The following is a 21,474-nucleotide window of genomic DNA, read 5'->3' as shown; positions in this document are numbered from 1 at the left end:
TTGTTTGCATAGGAGGGCTGATTGTTAGGACTCTTATGTGGGCTTAACTGATATTGATTGACCCATTGGGCCCAAGAGAGTAAGGACCACTCTAATTAGGAAACTTCTAGCCTTATTCTATTGTGGGAATGGATTAGGGTTTAGGAATTCTATTATATATAGAATACTGACGGTCCCTGCAGCTATTACTTTCATAATAATATTTTGGGAGCACTGCTTTCTCACAAAGCTAGTGTAGAGACAGAGAGAAGATCCCATAGTAAGAGGCTGCAGAAGATCTCACTAGAAGGACCCATATTGCGTGGTTCTTCATCATAATTCGTGGTACAAGCGTCAACCTTGATTTAGGGACTTTATTCACGCTCAACGGGTATGTGATTGATTTCTTTCCATTATTCATTCTTGTATTCTATACACTATAGGTAATTCAAATGATTCTAGGATTTAGAATCACTAACAATTGGTATCAGAGCCTACACTATGGTGTTAGAATCAAGAAATTATGTAAGAAAAAAAAAAATTTGGGTTTCTATTTATGAAAATTATTATTTTACTCTTACTTAAAGATCCCGTATGGGAAAACTTTCTTCACAAAAGTTGTAGAGCACAAGAAGACGGTCGCGGCGGTATGCCGCACGTCGCCGGAAACCTCCGGACGCGCCGTCACGCGCCACCGTAAATCGGCTGCCGGAGGAGAGAGAAAAATAAAAATTTTTCAAAAAAAAAACGGCGGCGAGTCATCGCCGGGTCAACTCGGAAACCCTACCTAGTTGACCCGGGATGCAGTGGGTCAACTCATGACCCACTCGGTCAAAGGTTGACCGGGTCGTTGACCCGGAACTAATTTGCCCGAACCGGTTGACCCGGATTGATTTTGATTCAAAAAAAAAAAAACAGTAACTTCAAACGGCTCGTACGGGCAAACGGTGAAGAATTTTTCACCCTGGTTTTTTGCGTTGAGTCCAGTTTTTCGTGCTCTTCGTTTTGATATATTATGAGCCTAGTTTTGATCAACTTTTATGATCTATTTTGTATAAGTTACAAGTATGGGTGTTTAATGATTCTTTATAATTTTCCTATTAATTGGAAGAAATGAAAGAAAATCAACTTATACATTACTTGCATATCAGAATATAAACTTGTTTATTCTTGGTAATATAGTTCATGCTTTTGTTTATGAATATTTTTTTATTCATGGTTAAACAATCCCACTTTTAGCTGCCGGAATGAATTTATAGACTATTACAGTAAGATTGGGTGGAATCCACCAAAGTGGTAAAGTTCAACCTTATTGTAATAGAATACAAATCAAAGGTCTTCTTTGTCTGAAAAAACAGAGAATAATGGTTGGTAGCAAGGTTGCTAATGTTCACCCAAAGGTGACATTATCAAAGAAAAGTTAAAGCAAGAAAAAAAAAAAGGGATTTCTCAACCTAGAAGATGCTGTCCATCCAAAGATGGCGGTACTTTTCGAAAGTTAGAAGAAGTCTCGCAGTAATAGCAGAAACTTGAGTGGACCAGTATGTTTCAGACCCAAAGGTCAGAAATGTAGTTTCGGTTGACACTCATGAAGTAATTGATACTTGAGCATGTAATGTTTAATTTAGCTAATTGTTACATGTTTATTCTTTTACATATATGTCTGTATGTTGAATAGAATATTCTTTATTAAAATATTCAACAGGATGTCTTCTAGTTTTGGTGTACTTGATATTCCTAAGCTTACTGGGGATAATTTCAACAAATGGATGGAAGACTTAGAGGTCTACATGATTCTCAAGGACCTAGACCTGTGTACTAGAACCACCAAACCAGCTGAACCTACTGCAACCAGTACCCAAACTGAGAAAGGGGATTATGACAAGTGGGTCACTGCAAATAGGAAATCCTTGGCTGTTATTAATAGTGCTTTGCCTGAGTCTATCAAGGATAGTGTTGCTAAAAAGGATACTGCTTCTGAGTATTTGGCTGCTATAAAAGCTAAGTTTGATAGCTCTAAGAAATCACAGGCTCACGATCTCATGAGCCAATTGACTGGGGCTAGATTTGATGGAGTAGGAAGTGCTAGAGAGCATATACTGGAATTGATTTCCCTAGGAAACAAGATCAGAGGTACAGGTATTAACTTTGATGATGACTTCGTGGTCACCATTGCCTTGAATTCTCTACCTGAGAGCTACAAGACTCTTAAGACTACTTATAATACATTGAAGGATAAATGGGGTCTTGATGAATTGATCACTGTGGTAACCCAGGAAGAGGGAACAATTAATAGGACCAAAGTTGAAAGTGTCAATCTTACTCAAGGTAAGACTTCATCATCTATGGGACCTAACAAAGGGATCAAGAAGTTCTTTAAGAAAGGAAAATTCACTCAATTTAAAGGAGGGAAAAACAAGAAGGGAAAACAAAATTTCAAAGAATCAGGGGTACAAAAAGACATGAGTGACATAGAGTGTTTTTGGTGCAAGGCCAAAGGACACATGAAGAAGGATTGTTTTAAGAGGAAGACCTACCTTGAGAAAAAGAAGGATGATGGTATGAATCTATCCTTAGTATGTTTTGAATCTTGCTTGATTAATGTACCAATTGATTCATGGTGGTTAGATTCTGCGTCATCTATTCACGTCACTCATTCCTTGCAGGGGTTCCTAAACAGGAGGGTGCCAAGCAAGGATGAAGTGACGGTGTTCGTGGGCAATGGAGCTAGAGTTGAAGTGGAAGCCATAGGAACTATTAGATTATTTTTTCATTTAGACTCATTTATTGATTTGAAGGATGTTGTTTATGTTCCCTCTATGAGGAGAAATTTGATTTCAGTTTCTAGACTTTGTTCAGATGGTTATTCTGTTAATTTTAATCAAGTTGGATTTTGTTTATTACATGATTCTATCTCTATTGGTAGTGGTACTCTTGTTGATGGGCTTTATAGATTGAATTGTAATTCTTCATGGGTTCTGAATGTGGGAGTGAAACGGTCTCTGATTGATGAGAAATCCTCCATGTTGTGGCATAGAAGGTTGGGTCATATTTCAATCAAGAGGATGAAAAGATTGGTAAAGGAAGGGATATTAAAAGATATTGATTTTCAGGACATGGAAACATGTATAGATTGCATTAAGGGAAAGATGACAATCTCCAGGAAAAAGGATGCTACTCGCAGCATTGAAGTATTAGACCTCATTCACACTGACATCTGTGGGCCTTTTACTGTCCCTACACTCATTGGGCACCGTTATTTCATAACTTTTATTGATGATTGGTCAAGATATGGGTATGTCTTCCTTATCAGTGAGAAATCTAGTGCTCTAGATGTTTTCAAGATTTTTAAAGCTGAAGTTGAACTTTTCCACTCCAAGAAGATCAAAGTGGTCAGATCCGACAGGGGTGGAGAATATTATGGGAGAAGTGGTGATTTTGAGCAATTGCTTGGTCCTTTTGCAAAATTCTTGCAAGAACATGGGATAGCTCCTCAATATTCCATGCCTGGAACACCACAGCAGAATGGAGTAGCTGAAAGAAGAAATCGTACTCTGAAAGACATGGTCCGTTCTATGGTGAGCAATACCACCTTACCAGAATCCTTATGGGGAGAGGCACTTAAAACTTCTGTTTACCTTCTCAATAGAGTGCCAAGCAAATATGTGAATAAGACTCCCTATGAACTCTGGAGTAGCAGAATACCTAGCTTTGGACACTTGCGAGTGTGGGGATGTCAAGCAGAAGCCAAAGTCTTTAACCCTCAAGAAAAAGTTTTTGACTCAAGGACTACAAGTTGCTATTTTGTGGGATACCCAGAGAGATCTAAAGGGTATAGATTCTATTGTCCTGGTCCAGGACACAAAATTGTAGAGACCACTCATGCTAGATTTGTTGAATGCAATGAAGAGTCTAGAACTCCTCGTAATTTCTCTTTTGAAGAAGGGGAGTATGACACTCCTGAGATAGCACCTGTTGAGTTGAGAAATTCACTTATTGATCTCAATCCCATCCTGTCTGATGATACAGTCACTCAAACTCCAATTGAATATGATTTGCAAGTTGGGACAGATATTGCTATTGCAGCCCCACTTTCACCTCCTGATACCGCTAATATTGGTAGGCTTCCACCTGAACCTATAAGGAGGTCTACTAGAGTGCGCAAGCCTTCTCTGCACTCTGATTATGTTTCTTATTTGAATGAGTGTGAGTTTGACATAAGACAAGAAGAAGACCCTGTTATTTTTCTTCAAGCAGTTAATCATAAGCATTCAGACAAATGGGTAGAAGCAATGAAGGAAGAGCTGTTATCCATTAGCAACAATGGAGTATGGGAATTAGTGCAAATTCCAAAGGATTGTAAGGCTATTGCATGTAAGTGGGTTTTCAAAACCAAGACAGATTCTCAAGGTAGAGTAGAACGCTACAAAGCTAGACTCGTGGCAAAGGGTTTTACTCAGCGAGAGGGGATAGATTACAAGGAAACCTTCTCACCTGTCTCATCAAAGGACTCATTCAGAATTATAATGGCCATTGTTGCCCATTTTGACCTAGAGTTACATCAGATGGATGTGAAAACAGCATTTCTGAATGGAGAGTTGTCAGAGAAGGTGTACATGAGACAACCTGAAGGTTTTGAGGAAAATGGTAAAGAGGACTTTGTTTGTATGCTGAAAAAATCTCTTTATGGGTTAAAGCAAGCATCTCGACAATGGTACTTAAAATTTGATCGAGTTGTGACTTCTTTTGGTTTTGTAGAGAATCCAATCGATCAGTGCATATATCTGAAACTCAGTGGGAGTAGTTTCATCTTTCTTGTGCTCTATGTGGATGACATTCTGTTGGCTAGCAGCAACAAAACCTTATTGATGGAGACCAAGGGTTTTCTTTCAGAAAACTTTGAAATGAAGGACATGGGTGAAGCAAGTTATGTGCTTGGAATCGAGATTAGTCGTGATAGGCCGCGGGGGTTACTTGGGCTATCACAACAGGCATATCTTGATAAAGTTTTAAAGAGGTTTAACATGTCTAAATGTTCTGGTGGTGAAGCACCCATCAGTAAAGGAGACAAGTTGAACAAACAACAATGTCCAAAGAATGATATTGAGAGGAGCTCAATGAATGACAAGCCTTATGCCTCTGCCGTTGGAAGTTTGATGTATGCACAAGTTTGTACTCGCCCTGACATTGCCTTTGCAATTAGTGTACTTGGCAGGTTTCAATCTGATGCTGGTTTGGCTCATTGGACTGCAGCAAAAAAGGTCATGCGCTATTTACAGCAGACAAAGGACTTCAAGCTAGTGTTCAGTAAATCAGAAAAATTTGAAGTTGGGGGGTATTCTGACTCGGACTTCAGTGGGTGTACTGATGATAGAGTCTACCTCTGGATACATTTTTATATTGGGAGGAAGAGCTATTTCTTGGAAGAGTGCCAAACAAACTATTTTAGCTTCATCCACTATGCAAGCTGAGTTTGTGGCACTTTATGAAGCTACCAAGTAGGCAGTGTGGCTGAGGAATTTTATATCTGAACTGAAAGTTGTAGATTCCATCTCTAAGCCTTTGCATTTGTGGTGTGACAATATTTCTGCTGTTTTCTTTGCAAAGAATAACAAGAGATCTAGCAGCTCCAAACACATTGAGATTAAATATCTTGTGGTTCGCGAGAAGATCAACACTGGGCAGATCGCTGTTGAGCATATTATTACTGAAGAGATGGTTGCTGATCCTCTGACCAAAGCTCTTCCAGTGGGAATTTTTAAGACTCATGTTTCTAACATGGGTGTGATGGAATCTTTTGATATGCTTGTTTAGTGGGAGTTTACTTATCCATAGTGGTATTGTAATAAGCATTATTTTAGATCATACATTATGAGCACAATCTATATTGAGGATGTTTACTTTCCAGTATAGTGTTCATTTATATTTTCTCTCATCGTATTGTTGTATGATTATTGTGGTTTACTTTGACATGTCACAGTTAATGGCGGTGTTTAGCCAAGTTTCGTGATTTATGGCGGTATTTAGCCTAAATCCATGGAGATGGTTGTTAACCATAGGCTGTATGCCAAAGTGAGATATTAATACAAGAAAATGGCGGTTTGCCTAAGTATTGATTAATATCAAAGTTCTCTACCTGTGAGGTTTTCAAGGTAGGCTGGTCTTTAGATCAGGAACGGACCTATAATGAAGGATATATCTTATGTGATCACAGTTATGATATAATTCCTTATATCTATGTTTCCAGGCGATTTGAATTGATAATTTTCTATTGTCTGTAACATTAGATAGTTATATGCCGTATATTGAGGTGTATTTTCTACTATTGTTCAACAATGGAGATTATTGATTGGATCAAAGTTTATTTTGAGTGGTATTCAATCTTGGGATTATTTGGCCAGATGTCAATTGGAAGACATCAGTATCAGTGTAGCCCAAGTGGGAGATTGTTAGGACTCTTATGTGGGCTTAACTGATATTGATTGACCCATTGGGCCCAAGAGAATAAGGACCACTCTAATTAGGAAACTTCTAGCCCTATTCTATTGTGGGAATGGATTAGGGTTTAGGAATTCTATTATATATAGAATACTGACGGTCCCTGCAGCTATTACTTTCATAATAATATTTTGGGAGCACTGCTTTCTCACAAAGCTAGTGTAGAGACAGAGAGAAGATCCCATAGTAAGAGGCTGCAGAAGATCTCAGTAGAATGACCCATATTACGTGGTTCTTCATCATAATTCGTGGTACAAGCGTCAACCTTGATTTAGGGACTTTATTCACGCTCAACGGGTATGTGATTTATTTCTTTCCATTATTCATTCTTTATTCTATACACTATAGGTAATTCAAATGATTCTAGGATTTAGAATCACTAACACTTATAGCTAGTGCTTCAGCAACAAAAGCAAAGTTCTACCTGATCCCTTTGAAAGATCCGAACAGGAATTGAGACGAGGAAGATCTACCAACACCACCAAGGCCAACTCTCCCAGGGTTACCCTGACTAGCGCCATCAACAATAAATTAACAAAGAGGGGAAGGGGAGAATGCCACTTGACCAACCATGTACATGATTGACGAGTGCTTGACCTTGTGTAGGGGCAAAAATCTTGAGAGAAGGAGACAGCATTTAGAACAATGGAGGTAGCTCTAAAATCTTGTTGTTTAAACGTGAAATTCCAATAACATTTCCGTTCCACATCCATTTGGTTGAAAAGTAGGGAGAGAAAAGAGGGTTTTCATTTTCCTGCAAGCGCCAAGCTCCAAATGGAAAACGGCTATGGTGATTTTTTGTTTTGTTTAATCTTACAGACATGCACATCTTCTTCTTCTTCTTAGATCTCCAAACCCCCCCCCATCCCTTTTTCTATGCTTGCAGCCTAGGTAGAAGAATGATGGGGCCAATTACCCTTCTTCTTCAATACCCTGTGCCAAGGCCATAGGGGACGATCATATTTCATAGTGAAGAGCTTCACCGTCATGTTCTCTTCTTTCACAGACCTTTTTTTTTTTTTTTGTTCTTTCGTTGTTGGACTTTTTTTCACCGTCTTGCCCTCTTCTTTCATCTTAGCAGGGATGCGATGGCTGGACAAATGGCAAACAGATGGCCGTGGCGGAGCCTGAAGCCTGGGACAAGTCTGGTTGATGTACAATGTTCTCTAGCACCATCTCTTTGCTTGGGATTTTTGGCAAAGTCCCACCGATTCAGCAGGACTTTCTGAGAGAGTGGGATGGGAAAATTCTAGCCATGTTGGCCGATAGGTGATTGCATAAATGTTTATGTTGTCTATCTAAAACCCCATTATGATGACCAAATGACTTCAAAAGCTATGAGTGGAATAGTTGGTATCGCTGTTATAAACACATTTTCTTTTTTTACCATTTAAAACACGTTTTAACGTATGCTTCCCAAAGATACAGGAAAAAATAGCAAACTTCAAGCATTCCTATTCTAAACACGTTTAAAACACGTTCCCGTTTATGGCGTTTTTTAAAACTTGATTTTTTAACATAATGTCTACTTAATTGACCATATATCTCTCTCCCGAACTTCGATCGACATGATTCGTTCACCAACTTGAAGCTAACGCAATGGACTATATTTCTCATGATATTACCTCCAACTCAATTCATGGACCCCGAAATTGAGCTATAAATTGATGTACTTGTTGAAAAATATTTCAAAAGTGATGATTCCTAACTCTAACTGAACATATATATATATATATATATAATTATTCATGAAATTAATATTTAATTGTTAATTTTAATCGGATGTTCATGATTAATTTGGCTACATATTAGGATTTGTATGCTTGTAGGGTTTTCAAGAGATGTGCACAAGTTTGATGCTGAATCAATGGAGATGGTATGATTTAGAAGCAAGGGCAAGGATTGAGGGTAGGATTGAAATTTCCAAAGAGAAAAAGAAATAAAAAAATCGAAAAAGGGCAATTGAGAAGAGACCTCTTCCACGTCTAGGTCCTATTCCCTCACCTACTTACTCTCATATTTTCTCTCTCCCTATCCAAATTAGAATAGGAGTTTCTCTCCCACTTTACCTAAAACATCTCCCCTATTTTCTCTAATCTCTTCCTCTTTTTCTCTCATACACAAATTCTTTCCCCTCCACCGAACCCATCTCTTTCTTTCCTAATATCCCTTAAAATCCTCACCTATTTTATCTCTCCACTCCATATCTCTCTCGCTAGGATTCTCCTCTCTTTTCCTTTTCTTACTTGGATCTCTCTCTCTTCCTTACTTTTTCTCCCCTGCCACGGTTTCCCTCTCCCACCGAACTGCCTTTAGTTTAGCCGATCTCTCTCTCTCTCCTCTCCTATTTTCCCTCACATCTCTCAGACATCTTTACCTCTCCCTAATCTCCTACGATCCATCTCTCTTATGTCCTAATTTAGCCCATCTCTTCCACAATTCCTCTTTTCTCTCCCACATTCACCCTACCCACGGTTCTCACTTCCCACGGCTCTCTCTCCTTTTTCTTTCCTAATTCAATTCTAACTCCCATCACACGCACCACCCTTTGTCTACATATATATCTTTTAGTCCTTCTCTTTTGGGAGGCGACACATCTATTCTTAAGAGGAGAGGCTGCCATATCACACCCTTCATTGAGGAGAGAGCTGACTAGTTTTTTTTTCTTGGTTCTCATAGTTCACTTTTCTTTTGGGATTGCATCTTTTTGTAGACGGATTTGCAGGGACAACATTACACAGAGAGGATTGCTATTGCGCCGAGGGTTCATCATCACTATCATCATTACTGCCCTTCAGTTATTAGTACCATGAGTGGCTAAGTTCCTTTTTATCTTTAGGTCTAGATGAAGTTTTGAGTTATTATTATTTAATTTCTAATTTAAGTTCATACTTGATTGTTTGATGTTAAAGACTTATCCCATTGTGGATGATTTTAATAGTTAAATTAGTTTAGGATATTTGTTTCTGTGATTCAATTATTCTATTCAAGCAATAGTATTTCATATGATTTTTTGTATACACTAATGATAGCCTTTAACCAATCAAACTAAGCGTGCTAAGCGAAAGCAATATACGATAGTGCTTGACAGGATAGGTTATGCAAAGCTTGTGTTTTTGTGGTTGCATTGGAATTTGTAGTTTAGGTGAAACCGAAGTATGAACCAGAAATTGGTAATAATACCAAAACGGATTCGAGACCTAAGGATAGTTTCTTCTCATTAATTCTTGTTCTTGTTAATTGGTTTATTTAGTTTTAATCTAAATTCAGAATTTTACAAAATTGATTTTCAAAACAACGTTCAACTCAATTTTAACAGATTTAGCCTTCTAGTTCTCTGTGGGTTCGATCCCTTTCTTACCACTATCTCATAGTTTTAGTTATGGTTTATTTTGATTCGCTCACGATAACGATCAATTACTTCGAGAGTGTGTTGACTATGTTGACAACAATGAACAACAACATAATCTAGTCACATTGTTTAATAAGACTTTGGGCACGACTTTGGGCATGTGTGGTGTGTGAATTTAGAATTGGTATTAAATGATATTCAATGATATGTCTTAAAACTTATAATGAGACATGAAATGTATAGACATTAATTTTAGATATTGTAGTTCTTTTGAACACTAGATGTAGATATTCATATAATAATTCCTCAATTTATACGAGTATACTACCAATTTTTTAGTCCCATTTGTTTGAAATCTACACGTTTAAAACCCATACTATCCGTCTTCCGATTTTTACCATTTTTTGTCTTTTTGACAGTTTATTTGACCGTATCATTTAGAAAAAAAATTGATGTTTAAAACCCATACCATCTATTTCTGTTTTTTTATTATTTCCATTATTGCTTACTATGGTTGGTATCACTCTCCCATCTTATGTCCTACCCATCAAAATCAGCTAAACAAACAGAGCCTAATGTAATCATTGCTTCATTTCTTTCACTTTGATGAATGGAATAAAGGAAATAACCACAAAATTCTTTTCTACTATACGTCAGATCTTGCCTTGCTGTTTCGTCCTTGAAAAGTTAAGCCTTCTTTTCAACCCAGCACCTACACCTTGTCCTAGTAAGTGTAATCGACAAACATTAAGACTTAAGAGTTGTACCCTATTAAAAGAGTGGCCTAGAGATACGACAAAAATGGTTAATCTTAGACATCTTGAGTTTGATGATAAATGTCGGAGCTTGAAATACATTCCACGTGGGTTGAGGCAGTTGTGTTCTCTTCAGACTTTGTTCTATTTCGTTGTGGGCGACCAAAGAAGAAGAAGGAGAAGTGGTGGGATTGGGGAATTGCATGGCCTAAACCAGCTTCGACAGAAGTTAGTCATCAGGGACCTTAGAAATGTGAGAGATGCCAGAGATGCCGAGGAAGCAAATTTGAAAGACAAGACAGAGCTTCAATTTTTGATATTGGATTGGGGTTATCCAGGAGAATATCGTCGTCGGAGGAGGAGGAGGGTATCATCATTAGAAGAACACGTGTTGGATAATCTCCAGCCGCACCAAAATCTTAAAGAATTGATAATTAAACGTTATGAAGGCGTCAAGATGCCACGTTGGATGTTACACTCTTCTTATTCCCTCCACGGACTCCCAAATCTGGTGGAACTTACGATACATGAATGTCATAATCTCAAATGTTTGCCATTAGTTGGTGAATTCCCATGCCTTAGGCTTCTCCGTCTATCTAATTTAGAAGCCCTAGAGTCCATATGCAATAAAGTGGTGATGACTGAGGGGGGAATTGATAACAATAATAATAATGAAGGAAGAGGAAGAGATGAAAGAAAACCATTATTAATGGTACTATTTCCAATGCTACAACAACTTTTACTCTCGCGGATGCCAAATCTGGAGAAGTGGACAATCTCAGTAGAAGAAGAAGAAGAAGCTTTTCTGTCTTCCATGTTTCCACGTCTCATTGACTTGGAGTTTCGATATTGCAAAAATTTGACGACAGTGCCAATGTTTTCGGTGGAGGGAATACAACATCTCACCTCCCTCCGAACATTAAAATTGGAATGCCTTGACAAATTGGTGTATCTACCTGATTACCCTGCTCCTGCAACACTGGAAATGCTACACATCATAGAATGTCCTAGTCTAGTGAGATTACCAGACTGCTTTTTTAACAATCTCAAGTTACTTTCCGAGTTTAAAATTTTGAGATGTAGTGAGTTGACATTTCTACCAGAAGGGATTCGACATCTCATTGCACTGAAACGACTAAAAATTGGCAAATGCTCCAGTTTGTCATCTCTACCACAAGGGATTCAACAACTCACCGCATTGATAGATCTGGATATTTCTTCATGTCCGGGTCTAAAGATATTACCAGAGGGCTGGGGAGGTCTCTCATCACTTGAAAAGTTTGAGATTGAAGATTGCTCCAATTTATCGTCTTTGCCGGAAGGGATTCAGCATCTTTGTTCTTTAAAAACGCTGAAATTGCGTACATGTCCGGGTCTGAAGGCATTACCGGATGGCTTGGGAAGTCTCCCACGGCTTGGTTATCTTGATATTGAGAGTTGCTCCAATTTATTGTCTCTCCCAGAAGGGATTCAGCACCTCCCTGCACTTTATCAGCTGGCAATTGATAATTGTCCATGTTTGAGATCATTACCTGGTGGGCTTGAAAACCTCGCATCGCGTGGTTTACTATATTTTTCAAATTGTCCTAATCTGTCCCTTTCTTAGGGTTGGAGGTGTCGTGAAATATTAAGAATTCTTCACGAAAAAAGGAAAAAATGAAATATTGAGTATTCAAGACAGCTGACTTACTCCCTGGATTCAAGCCTCTCTATTTGAAGACGATAACGAATGTGGAAAGAAAATAACACTTCTCATCATCTTCAGGTTGGCCCTCTCTCTCTCTCTCTCTCTCTCTCTCTCTCTCTCTCTCTCTCTCTCTCTCTCTCTCTCTCCCCTTCTTCCCCTCCCCCTTTTTCTTCCTTAAATTTATTGTATAGAGAAATAATTGGTTCTTGTCTTTTTGCTTTTTTGCTTCTAATTTGTAGAAAAGAAATGTGCAAAGTGCCATAATTATTGAAACACAAGTCCATTACTTATGATGCCTTGTCCTTTTTCCATCCAAAACAGTGGAAGTTTGAAGTATCAACAGAGGAATTCCATATGGCTTTGATTGTTTCTATCATTTATTTAAATTGATCAAGCGCCAACTGAACATAGCTTAAATGAAGGAACCGCCTTGCTGGTTTGAAGGTTATGATTCCCTATAATATTTTCTGATTTTTAATAATTTATGCTTATTTATTGTACTAAAAAAAAGAAGAAAACACTCAGAATGTGGAAGAAGCCACCAACAATGGTTGTGAGATGAAGATGAGAAGGCAATGTAGAATTTGGTGGCCAAAGAAGCTCTCATCTTCTTACCCAGAACCCGCCATCTTGTTCGGGTGGTTCGTCCATTCTTCGCACTATTCTCCCGACATTGTTGTAGCCGTTGCAGCTTCCCCAGATGTGATTTCAGTCTCTTTCCCTCAATCTGGTCTTCAGGTACAAAACCCATATTCGGATTTATCTGCTTATTTTCTGCTTATTTTATAGTCTCGGTTGTTTTGATGTTTCGATTGAGTTCAATTCCACCTTTCCCCAATGCTTTTCTGTTATTTCTTTGGTAAAGTATCAATTTGGTATCTTCATGTGTATGAGTGCTTATGTTCTTCACATGGTAAAAGAATCTGAGGAAGTTGGATACAAATGGCCGCAGTTGATGGGAGAAAATAATATACGTCAAGACATAATGGTTAATGAAATATAGTTAGCTCAAAGTATTTAATTTTTAGTAAAGTTTTAATGTTGATGCCTTGAATATTAAGACTGAAGACTCAGAATAAGGAACATGTTGTCCTATATTGCGGTTAGTTAATGTGATGAATGTAATAATTTCTCTGGATTTACTCGTGTGCGATGGCCTAGTGCTGGTAGCTTTCAAATACTAGTTGTTAGAAGCATGTTCTTTGTAAAGAGTAGACATCTATACTTCTACATCTTGATCCCAAGTATGTGACACATCATAACTTCCTTATTTTATGTTCATCCTTGTTTACTTGGAAATTTCTTTTTGGGGTTTTGTTTGGCTTTTCAAGTAATTTTCCTTCCCCAAAATTGTTACAAATCATTGACATAAGGTTACAAACATATAAAAGACAAGGTACAGAATAGAGGCATTATGACATTACTGAGAAAGGCCTTAAGTAATTTGCTTCGTGCTCGGTTATTTCCTTTGCTTAAGAGTGTTTCAGGACCTTGGTTGCCTCTGAAAGAGATCTTCAATGTGTTTGCAAGTTGCCTACCCCCTCTTCTTATCAGATAAATTCAGGCAATGGTCCCCCCTTGCTGGAGATGTAATCCATTGTAGTGCACATTGACTGTTAATATATGCTGATCAAAATGGCGAGCCACAGAGAACAAATAAACTCCAGACGTTAAAACAATGAAGGTTTAACTAGCTTACTGTCACCAAAAGTTCGGATCACTGTCTGAGCTTTGTTAGTGTATTTACGATCCACTGCCCCCAAAAAAGTTTAAGCATGGAACCGTGGACAACCTAACAAATGGCCGCCAAGCCATTGTTCCCCCTCTCAGGCCACCCTAAGCATTCTTCATTTTATGGGGATCCTTCTCATTATTCTATGATGGCATCCTGCTCATGTCTGAACTGTTTCATGGAATGAAGAGGGCATGCTCAGAGAGCTGTCAGAGTTTTACTATCATAGAATCTCCTTATATTGAGGTCCATAATGGTTTCAAATCTGATTTTATCACATTCTTAACATATCTCTCACTGCATTTGAAATTTTTTTTATTTCCTTCTTTTGTGAACTTCAACTTCTGAATATGACTATTGGTAAGGTGTGTGTGTGCTCCTGCTATTGGAAGGAACTTTAACTTGTAAAAAATTGATTGCAATTGCTAACTTTTTTTGCACATTTGCTTTTCTAAAATAGGGGATTTTCCATCTGTTAAATACAAAAATGCCTCTATTTCTACAGGACAAATCACTGCTGCCATTTGTTGCTTAAATGTGCCGCTGCGAAGTGTTAAAACAGATGTAGATACACAAAACCACCAATTATGGAAAAGGATATACATAGGAGAATCAATATTTATGCGGAGAAAAGTTTGGAAACTGGTACTGTGAATGCCACAAATTAGGCAGAATTCTAATAGGCATGGTAATTGGATCCAATTATCTCTTGACTCCCATGGATTATATTCTAAAAATATCTGCTGGATTCCTAAGTTGCATCACATACACTGGATGGGGAAAAATAGTATCTACAGCCGAGCTTCACGTATGTAAGTCAAAGTTTCCCTTTTGCTTCTCCATTTCTATTTTCATTATTTATTCTATTTAAAACTATTCTCTTTTGTTTTCATCATTCCAGGTAATATTTTATGATCCACCCACATTTGGCATGCATCATTTCTCTCTGACTTCTGGGGGTTCACTGGAGGAAGTAAAATTGCCCCTTGAGAGACTTGAGTGGCTCAGCAAACTAAATCAAAAGCAGCCACTCCCTGACTCGGTAAGATTATTATATAGACACACAACTCTGATCGCAAATTCCATTTCATGAATTATTTCTGATTCTTTTGATCTTTCTTCGACTATTTGCTTATTTATATAGTTTAAAAAAATCTCAAGTACAGGATACAGTTGTCTCGGCAATTAATAGAGCATATGCTGCAAAAACATTATTTGAGAGATGCATGGGACACAAAATTTCAACCCACTGGTACTTTATCACATTCTTCATTCTTTTTTTCTTATTTTTATCTTTTCTTTCTTCTATCTTTATGTATTGATGATACTCTATCCTTTGCTTGTTCAAGCTGGCTTCTATTGTGTGGCACATTAGACCCATGTTTGTAGCTGCTTTCTGCACTTTATTTTATATAGTTCTTCGGTTCTGTCATGGCCTTCTGAGTTACAGATCAGATTCATGGGCATGCAGACATACGTGGAAGAATGTCCATATCCGCAGCTATCAGCTTCTGTATTAGTTGGTCAATCTGAGGCTTCAGGTAATCTCACAACTTTTCTTAGAATATAGATGCACCAAAACCATGACTTGCATTGTACAGAGTCATCTCTTACCATGATATATTTCCCATTGTTAATGGGATTTCCTGGGCCAAAATTTGATTGGATAGTCAAATGTTCATGACCAATTAATGTCTCAGATAGCCAGATGATTTGAAATACTTTATGGATAGAGGATTTATAATTCAGGTGATTATAATCATCTGAATGGGTTGAATTTTGGCCTAGGAGGTACTCTTGATGTGATGCATTAAATGATGCATCATGATTGATCCTTCTTTTGTGGTGCAGGAGGTTAGTCACGATCTAAGCACATTGCTGTCTTAATTTTGTGAGGCGGTCGCTTTATGACTTACCTTGTGCTTCCAATTTTATCTTATTTGTAGGCCTCAAGCAAGTGTGGAATATGCAGAGAGGACTTCTATACATAAGTACTCAATGTGGTCAAGTGTAGCTGTTGATATTCTTTTGGGAAATTTGGATGGCTTTATGTTAGTCCATGCTGAGGCTACATGCATATGGAATTCAAACCTTACACTTGACATCACGAAAAATTTGTGTGTTCAGGTCGTGTGTGGCTGATAGGTGTCCTAGCAGGTGTTCTTGGCATGACTTAACTTGATACAATTCAAATTTGGTCTACCCTATGGGTTCTTTTTTGGGTTTCTTCTTGAGCTATTCATCAGAGTACTTGCTATATCTGGAATCATTTTTGGGGCCACTATACCTGCTGCGCTATTTCTAGACGCTATTGTGCTTGCAACATTGCATACTTTAGCTCTTCATTGGCTGATCTCTCTTCTATACACAAAACAGATTCAGGCTTTGGCAGCTCTGTGGCTCCTTTTTAGGTACAACTGGTTCCTCCTTTTGGTACATATTGTTGAAATCAGAAGGCACCAATTAATAATTTTGTGATATCCTGTTCCATTGCTGATAAGAAAATTTAGAACTTCCATTCAAACTAGCATGTCCTGACCTTGACAATAGGTATTAATTGCGCATTCATGTTACTTCAGTCCAATGAAAAACACAGTGGGTAGAGGACTTCTGATCATGTGGGCACTATTCATCCATAAGTATATCATGATTTTTGTTTGATTCAGACCCTTAATTACACCTTAATTTTCACCGCAGAAATTATGGTTGTGTAACCCCCAAAAGCTTCAATATACTCCTCTAGAGTTGATGAGGCAGTGATACCTTTTCTTTACTTTCCCTTTTGTATTTCCTTCTTGTAGAGAATCAAAAAGGGTGTCGATATGCCCATACTTGATGCACCTGTGATACAGAAGTATCATCTGCTTCATGTGTGCCACCACAAGTGTGAAGTGGCATTATACTTTTTACGTACCACTTGTAGTAAATCCAATGGCAATGACTATATTAGAAACTTCATGATTGGCTAAAGCAAATTAAGAATAAAAGCATATTGAAATTAAGGACGAGAAGTATAGGATCACTTTTAGGTTAGTGGTGTTATTGTAGTATTCTGTCCACTACAGTTTGAAGAGGTCTGGTAGTTTTGGTCAGTAGTGCTGTAGTTTAATTAAGCTTTGGATCAGAAGTCTTCTTTGTGGATACTGATTCCTCGTTGAACTTTCATCATTCACTACAAGAAAACACATTTTTTACGAAGGAAAAAAAGTGTCGCAAAAAATATAAAACCATCACTAAAAATAGTAGCAACGGTTAATTTTCAGTCGCCAATTCCGTCGCCTATACTGCCGCAGCTAAAAATAGGCGACGGAAAAAGATGGGTGGTTGGGAAAAATATTACTAGCGACAGAATTATATTTTTCGTCGCCAAATATATTTTTAGCGACGGCAAATGCCGTTGCCTATAACTATATAAATAATAGACGAAATTTATTTATAGTAACAGTATAAAAAAATCCGTCGCAAAAAATATATATGCCAACGGTTATTATCCGTCGCCTAAGCCTAATAATAATTTATTTATAGCAACGGTATAATAAAACCCATCGCCAAATATAAAATAAATAAAATAAAATTTTAATATTAGTAAATTTTGCATATTATCTGTAAATTGTTCCTGTAATTACATCAATATACATTGTCCAATTCAGAAAATGAGATCATCCTAGGCATCCATATCAGAATACATTACTTTCATTGAACTTCCAAAAAGTCTTACAATCATAATTAAAAATTCATTATTTTCATTCCTTTTTCAAAAAGTCTTATAATTATAAATAAGAAGTCATTGTTTTCGTTCCACTTCAAAAAAATTCCTACTTCAGACTTTGCATTTTTCATCGATTGGGTTTGTCTTGCAGACTCCTCCAAAGGATAGCTCCACTATCTTTCATAGCCTTGCCTTGCCCCATTAGATTTAACAATATCCTGCAATATAGAATAATTAACTTATGTTATGCTTGAATACTAAGAAAATAAAAATGACATACTTTTCTCATTGCTAAAAACCATGAAATCAAAAATATAAACAAGAAGATTTATTGTTTCGTGAAATTTTATTGACATCTCATTATACTTATTTGTTTGGACATTCAAACACATAATTAACTCATAGTATTGAGTATTGTCCTTTACAAATGAAAATAATTCTCTATCATCCTTTCAATGATGTACTTTTCAAACACCACCTATCATACTAAAATATAATAAAAAACATAAAGAAATAAAATAAAATGAAAAGGTTAAAGCTTTTTAGTAACAAAATTTGACTAAAAAGCAAAGCAAAAGAAATTATTAAAAGTTGTCAAACTATTTGTGTTGATTAAGATGGTCAATTTTATCTAATATTACAATGTTATTATCAACTTAATTTCTCAATGTAATATCTATAAGATCACATATTAAAAATAGATTTTTTTTGTGTTACTTTGCAATGGCAAAGAATGAATTTATTGGAAACTTACATTATTTCTACTAGTGTTCTTCCTAATGTTTAAAGGTGAAGGTTCCTTCAAGAAATTAGGACAAAGTCTTAGTGTTAGGTTGTCCAAGAAGTTTGTCTCCTCTCAACACCCTATACTCTTATGTTATACCTCATCCAACCACCATCACCTATATATACAGAGTCAAAAAATGAACTCTAGACTGTCACTACAATGGAGCATGACACATCAATCATTAACAAACATATCATAGATTGTTACATACGGAATCATTATGGTTATGAAGATACATCCACGAAAAATATAATATATAGATAACTCAATTATGGATGTATAGAAATTAAAGTATATATTATACCTATCCTTGAGAAGATTGGAATGATGTCACGAATTATGTAAGCATAGCTATTTGAGACTTCATCTCATTCATCTCCACACCTTGTTGAGAAATCTACTCTTTCAATTGGCTATTCTCTAACTTTAATTCTGAGATATGTTGTCCTTGCCTCTGAGCACGTAGTCCTTCTAAGCCAAACACTTGTTTTGGGGTTACTCTAGGCCAAAACATGCGCACATATCCACGTCTATCATGTCCCATTACTTTGGTGAAGGTTTCATTAATAACATCGTTGTCCTGTTGCATTTCTTCAGGTTGCAAACTTAGTTCACACTGCATTTTTTCCGTCAGGTGTAATTAAACAAGAAAATATAAAATAGACCATGATTTTATAAGCAATCACAAACCATAATGATAAATAATTAAATAAAAGATTAATCAAATAGTTAGAGAAATAAAATATCAATATCAACACTTGTGTTCTATTTAATAACATACGAACTTTTTCGCAGACTCGTCATCCATGGAACATCCAAGCCTTTTATGGGTGAAGTCAAACATTTTGATACGATTTGGAAGCTTTTTCTCTGGTCCTCGTTACGCTGAAATATAAAATAAAAACAATAAGTGTTAAAGACTTTGGGATAATAAAAGGCTAATAAACTCGATGTAATCAATATGTTAATATAAAACAAAACACTTACCAATTTCTCACGTATGACGGCATATGAAGTTCTACCCATTCTATGATGCATTTTTTGTTTGGACTTATTTTTCTTATTACAATCAGAAAGTTCCTACAATAAAATAATGTATCATTTATTAATTTCAGTTCCTTAAGGTACTTAATGCTAAAACCAAACTCGTATATATACTCATGTCATATATGTCAATCCATTCGTTTCAATATCTTACCCAATATAATTTATATGTCATTGTCACAACCATTTAATTAGTGAGAATATATCAACAATTTGAAGTAATATAACACATTTATAGATGTACATTACCTTATGCTTTTTATCATCCCACAACTTCAGTAGCGCATCCCATTGCTCCAATGGTATAAGTTGAAGATCAATATTTTTCCTCCGATCAGAGGGTGAATCATACTTACTGTAGTACTCGGCCTTCAAGTCACACTTATGGTCCTTCAACCGTTTAGCTAATCTATCTAAGCACCATGTCTTGGAGGTATGAACAACTTATTCTTGCCTTCAATGACCTTTGGTTGAAGAACTAATAGTATTTTCATGTCTCTCAAATCTAAACGTGCATTCACGTTATCCTTTGACTTTTCTTTTTGATCCAATAAAGTGTTAACGATATTATCACAGACGTTCTTCTCAATATGCATCACATCTAAATTGTGACGGACTAGATTATCTTTCCAGTATGGCAAGTCAAAAAATATACTCTTCTTTTTCCAGTTGTATGGAAGCTCTGGCTGTTTTAACCTCATTTGCTTCTTCTTCCCACTTTGTTTATTATTTTCTTTACCAAATGGGGGAAAATCAACATATTGTAAATGTTCCAATATGTCGTACCCTGATAGTTGCTTTGGCTGGAGTCTATGTTCCTCATGGCCATCAAAACTCCTTTTGTCTCGTCGAAATCGATGTTCTTGTGGAAGGAATCGACGATGGCCCAAATAACAATGTTTTTTGCCATATTAACCAACGAGAAGAAGTCTCACTGTTGCAACATGGACAACCATAAGCACCTTTAGTACTCCATCCTGAGAGACTGCATATGCTGGAAAATCATTAATGGTCCATAACAAACATGCTTTTAGATTAAATTTCTCCTTCTTAAATGCATCATAAGTCTCAACTCCATTGTATTATAAATCTTTTAACTCTTCTATCAATGGCTGTAAATATACATCTATATCATTCCCAGGCTGTTCTGGTCTAGGAATAAGCAAAGTAAGAATGAAGTAGTCTAACTTCATGCACATCCATGGCTGCAAATTATAAGGCATCACCACAACAGGCCATACACTATGAGTTGATCTCATATGCTTGTATGGGTTGAATCCATCACTTGCTAACCCGAGTCTGATATTACGAGGCTCCTCACTAAAAAGTTGATGCAATCTATCAAACTCCTTCCATGCTTGACTGTCAGCTGGGTGTCGTAACCTTTGGTCTTTTGTACGTTTTTCATGATGCCATCTCATATTAAATGAGGTTTTGGATGAAATGTATAACCTCTGCAACCTTGGGATTAAAGGAAAATGACGTAATGTCTTAGTCAAAAATTTCTTTCCTTTACTTGAATATCTTGATGCCCCACATTTATAACAAGATGTGGCTTTCTCTGCTCCTTTCCAAAACAACATGCAATCATTTGGGCAGGCATCAATCTTATTGCAGTTGAGCCCCAAATCTTTGATAATTTTATTTGTTTCATACATATTCTTTGGCAATGTATTTGGCTCTGGAAGCGCCTCTCGCAACAGCATTGACAATGCTTTTGTCGGTCATGTTGCAAAGGCACTTTATATGATAAAGACGAAGAATGAAGGATAGTCTAGTAAATTTCATGCATCCTGGGTACAACTCCTTCTTTGAATCTTCAATTAATCGTTCAAATTTATCCGCCTCTATACTTGCTCCCTTTGTACCATCACCTATGTCACTATCCTCAACATCTTCATTTGTATTTCTTCCCTGTAGCTCATCTAACA

The 21,474-nt window shown here is 36.9% G+C and overlaps 1 protein-coding gene across 1 annotated transcript; it reads left to right on the top strand.

Annotated features, from left to right (window-relative positions):
• Positions 1–10,630: 10,630 nt before the first annotated feature.
• LOC122074220 (putative disease resistance protein RGA1) lies at positions 10,631–16,668 on the top strand. The gene is made up of 7 exons (XM_042639069.1): positions 10,631–12,349; positions 12,593–13,009; positions 14,509–14,815; positions 14,905–15,045; positions 15,170–15,255; positions 15,353–15,544; positions 15,950–16,668. Exon 1 carries the CDS (start codon positions 10,631–10,633, stop codon positions 12,188–12,190), a length of 1,560 nt encoding a protein of 519 aa, XP_042495003.1. The 3' UTR covers positions 12,191–12,349; positions 12,593–13,009; positions 14,509–14,815; positions 14,905–15,045; positions 15,170–15,255; positions 15,353–15,544; positions 15,950–16,668.
• The last annotated feature ends 4,806 nt before the right edge of the window (positions 16,669–21,474 follow it).

Source organism: Macadamia integrifolia, chromosome 3 (assembly GCF_013358625.1).
Source record: "Macadamia integrifolia cultivar HAES 741 chromosome 3, SCU_Mint_v3, whole genome shotgun sequence".
NCBI classification, from domain to species: Eukaryota; Viridiplantae; Streptophyta; class Magnoliopsida; order Proteales; family Proteaceae; genus Macadamia; species Macadamia integrifolia.
Note: the sequence above shows the minus strand (reverse complement) of the source record. Positions and strands in the feature narration are given on the sequence as shown.